Source organism: Fulmarus glacialis, unplaced genomic scaffold, assembly GCF_000690835.1.
Source record: "Fulmarus glacialis isolate BGI_N327 unplaced genomic scaffold, ASM69083v1 scaffold18193, whole genome shotgun sequence".
Classification (NCBI taxonomy): domain Eukaryota; kingdom Metazoa; phylum Chordata; class Aves; order Procellariiformes; family Procellariidae; genus Fulmarus; species Fulmarus glacialis.
Window position 1 is genome coordinate 10,868 of NW_009203760.1, and position 3,517 is coordinate 14,384.

Here is a 3,517-nt window from a genome sequence, read left to right on the forward strand (position 1 = left end):
CAAAGCCTTTCTGGCAGAGAGCGCTGTATATATCAGGAAGCAATGACACGAAGAAACCAGGGAGGTAGCAATATTTAGGATTGCCGGGAGATCAGTGGAGCAGTTTTATTTTTCTGCTAAAGGGGGAGAAATCAAGGCACGGAGGAGATAAGAGCCTTGTCTGTGGCCACACACAGGGTCGGGGTGGAAGTCTTTCATCTCATGACTCTGAGACACAAAAGACAGGCATCCATTCTCTTGTGAAATCCTGTGGCATCAGTAGTTCCCGATGAACTGCACTTTCTAGGGCACGATCATTGGAAGTGTGGAGGTGGAGTGCGAGAATGAAGCCCGGCAGCGTGCAGAGCCGTCCCTCGGTGCACTGGCACGGAGGAGGGGATGGCAGTTGGCCATCACCTTGGCTTTGTGGTCCATCACCTTGGCTTGTGGTCCATCAGAGGTCCAGGCTCTGATGCTGATGAGGTGGTTGAGCACCTTGAGTTACCTCTGCCTCACCTGCAAATGTCGCAGCTTTTTAATGTCTCCAGACAGAGAGATTTGAGTGGGAATAAACTTCTGCTGCTCTGGGAAGTGGCTTTCTTGCTTCCGATGTTCCTCTGGAAGCGTTCGCAAGGAAAGAGGAAGGACAGGGCAGAAGAAAAGAGCACGAGGACCGGCACAGATTTCTCAGCACGGCTGTGTCATGGCCCTGCCGCAAACATGCCCTTGGGGCTGAGGGAAATGGCAGCAACTGAATTAGCAGCAGCCTTTCAGGCTCTCTTCACAGCCTCCCCAGCAGCTCCTTGCAAGAGCTTCAGGCATGTCTCAGGCTTCAGGCTTAGGCAGGAGTTTCTCTTCTCATTTTCTCTTCCTTTGGGGCCCTGTTTAGACGTGGCAACGTGAACAGCCCTCAGGATACGTCTGAAAGGCTGGCCTTGGAGAGGGTGGCAGAGCGAGCAGTGCCGTGTTAAGGGTCATGCCCTACCAGAAAGATTCCTGCTTTTTGTATAAGGGCCTGGATGCCCAGAGGAGTATTCAGAGCTGCCAGAATATCTAGATAGCGTTAGCATCTTTATACTCTCCTAACAACTCTATAAAGAGGGAATCACACTATCTCCATTGCAAAGACAGGGAAACTGAGGCAAGAGGAGACAAGAGAGCTCCAGAGGCACAATGGCGCATAGACATTGGATGCCCAGTAATGCTTGACGCCTAATTACTGTAATGGGTCTGAATGGAGTGACTTATGGGAAGTCACTCAGGGATTCTCTGCCTCAGTTTCCCCACCTCTGCTTTGTCTGTATTAGTGCATTTCCTGATAGACAGATGTGTTTCAAAGTCTTAATTAACTGTTGCTCACAAATAATGCAGGAATTATGGGATGAAAGACTTCACAGAAGGGCAAAGTATCATTCTTACCCAGTGCACCTGCTTATCTGAATATTTCCAAGTCCCGCAAAGCCAGATGTTACTGAGCATGCACCAAGTATGGTTTAATATGAGATCACCAGTAAATTATTAATCATAACATACATTCTGCAGCCTGCCAGAAATGATTATTAACGTCATTAGATTATGTCTGTAGTGAGTAGCAGAGGGTGTGTGAGACTTTTTTGCTCGTGCTACTAAGCGAATGATAGCTGGAAACATTAAAATCAACAAGATCCAGGGCTGTTCCTCCCTTCGGGAGTATGTCTGGGAGCAGCTTCAGCTTGTCTGGCACAGATTATATTTGGTGAAGCAAGAAATACTGAGTGCCAAAGCGAAACTAAGAAATAGCATGAAACTTTTGCATTGAGTTAGGCCGTCTGCAGCAGCACATTGTGATAGTCTCTGCCGGCAGAGATGCTTTTCACAAACTGTTTTAAAGCTGAAACCTGTCTGTTGATTTCAAGCTTGACTTTTGTACTGTCTTTGATTTCTGTTCTTGGCCTGGTTTTGGACTGAAAAGTGGCTGGTGGTCAGAGCTAGATGTGGCTGCATGAGCAGGCGGTGAGGAGGTGCTGGAGCAGTCCTTGCCGCGGAGCTCCCCAGCAGCCTGATGCGAGGCAACGTGCTCAAGGTAGTGGCAGGAGGGACTGGAGCATGATGTCAGCAGAGCAATGAACTCACAGGCAACCCACGGTGTGATGTGCCGAGCGTAACAGCTCTGGCCAGCTGATTACTTGTTGATGCTGCAATGGGTGCCCTTATCTGCTCAGCTCATCTTGTGTCTCGCATACCTAGGTCCTCTGCTGAATCCCCTTATCGTGTTCTGTCCTACTGAGTCAGAGCTGAAGCAGTGGCTTTATCACCTGGAGAAACAGATCCAGCTAAATGGAGGAAGCCTTGGCTTGCCCTTCCTCTCTCAGGTTAGTGTCTTGGGACGATGAGGTGCGCAGCCATTTCCCGTGCTGAGGGCTCCGAGCTGAATGACCGGGGAAGCTGCGCCAGCCGGGTGGGTGCTGCACTGCTCCTGCTGCGTTCAGTGGGATGGATAATCTCTGCAGCCAGCCTCTCTCAGCCATTTTCACCCCGCTTCTAGGTGCTCACCTAACACCTTCCTCTTCCAGAATCCTGAGTGCCCCATGGGGCTCTGGGTGCCTCCTCCAAGCTGGAGAGCTTGAGCAGAGAGCTGGAGATGGAAAGGGAGAGGGGCTCTGGGTCCACTTCCAAATTGCTCCTTGCTGTGCTTGCTGCTCTTTCACAATGTCGGAAGGAGGTGTGGGGTTAACTCCTGGCCTAATCCCCCTTTGCCAGGCCAGCTGCTTGAGTGCTTGGCTCCATCAGGCAGGGAGCTGCCCCTCTGGCACGGTGCACGGGGGTGTTGGTGCCACTCGTACCGCTGCCAGGGCTGCAATTCTGACGCGTGGCGGTTGACCCCTCTCCGCCAGCAGCACCTACCAGCCTTGCCCCTGGGCTAGGGCAGCAGCGTGGCAAGGGCCCGTGTGTGGCCCCGGCTGTCTGTTTGCCAGTGCCTAGAGCTGGCCCTGGGCAATACGCCTCACAGCTCTCCCTTCCTTTAGTTATTCCACCACCCCTAAAATAACTGGATAGACATGCTAATTACCCACCGTTGACAGACATATTCTTGCTTGGGAACTCCTCTGCCTGTGGAGGAACCGTATATTTGTGTCCAGATGTCCTTAGGGGCTTCTGTGCAACCAGCACCGGGGTGAATGTGGGATTTCAGTCTGAATGGCAGCCCCAAGGGCGCTCTGTACTGCGGAGACCTGACAACAGCTTGCTGCGTTTCTGCTGCGTGTGCGTGCACATACAGCTTCTAATTTTGGAGCTTGCCTTTTGTGCAGTCTCCTGTGAAGGAAGGGTGCAAAAATAAAGGCTTTGCAAGAAGACCTGGCAGGGCATGTGTGCTGGAAGGGGAACCAGCTACCCAGAGGGGCCAGCAGAAGAGTCAGACGTTTGGGTCTGCTTCAGAGAAATTCCCACACAGTTGGCTGCTTGTGCAATTATCCAGAGTTTACAAAACATTTGGAGGAGGAGACTGGGACCGGGGCCTAGAAAACAGGACCAGATTCAAGAGACCTGTCTCCTCTTC

The 3,517-nt window shown here is 51.7% G+C and overlaps 1 protein-coding gene across 1 annotated transcript in view; it reads left to right on the plus strand.

The window, feature by feature from the left end:
* PLEKHN1 (pleckstrin homology domain containing, family N member 1) overlaps positions 1 to 3,517 on the plus strand; it is a gene marked incomplete at both ends in the record, with an annotated part of 20,312 nt that overhangs the window by 10,859 nt on the left and 5,936 nt on the right. The window contains one exon of the mRNA XM_009574760.1: positions 2,206 to 2,330. Coding sequence (XP_009573055.1) covers positions 2,206 to 2,330 — 125 coding nt within the window. The remainder of the gene's footprint in view (positions 1 to 2,205; positions 2,331 to 3,517) is intronic.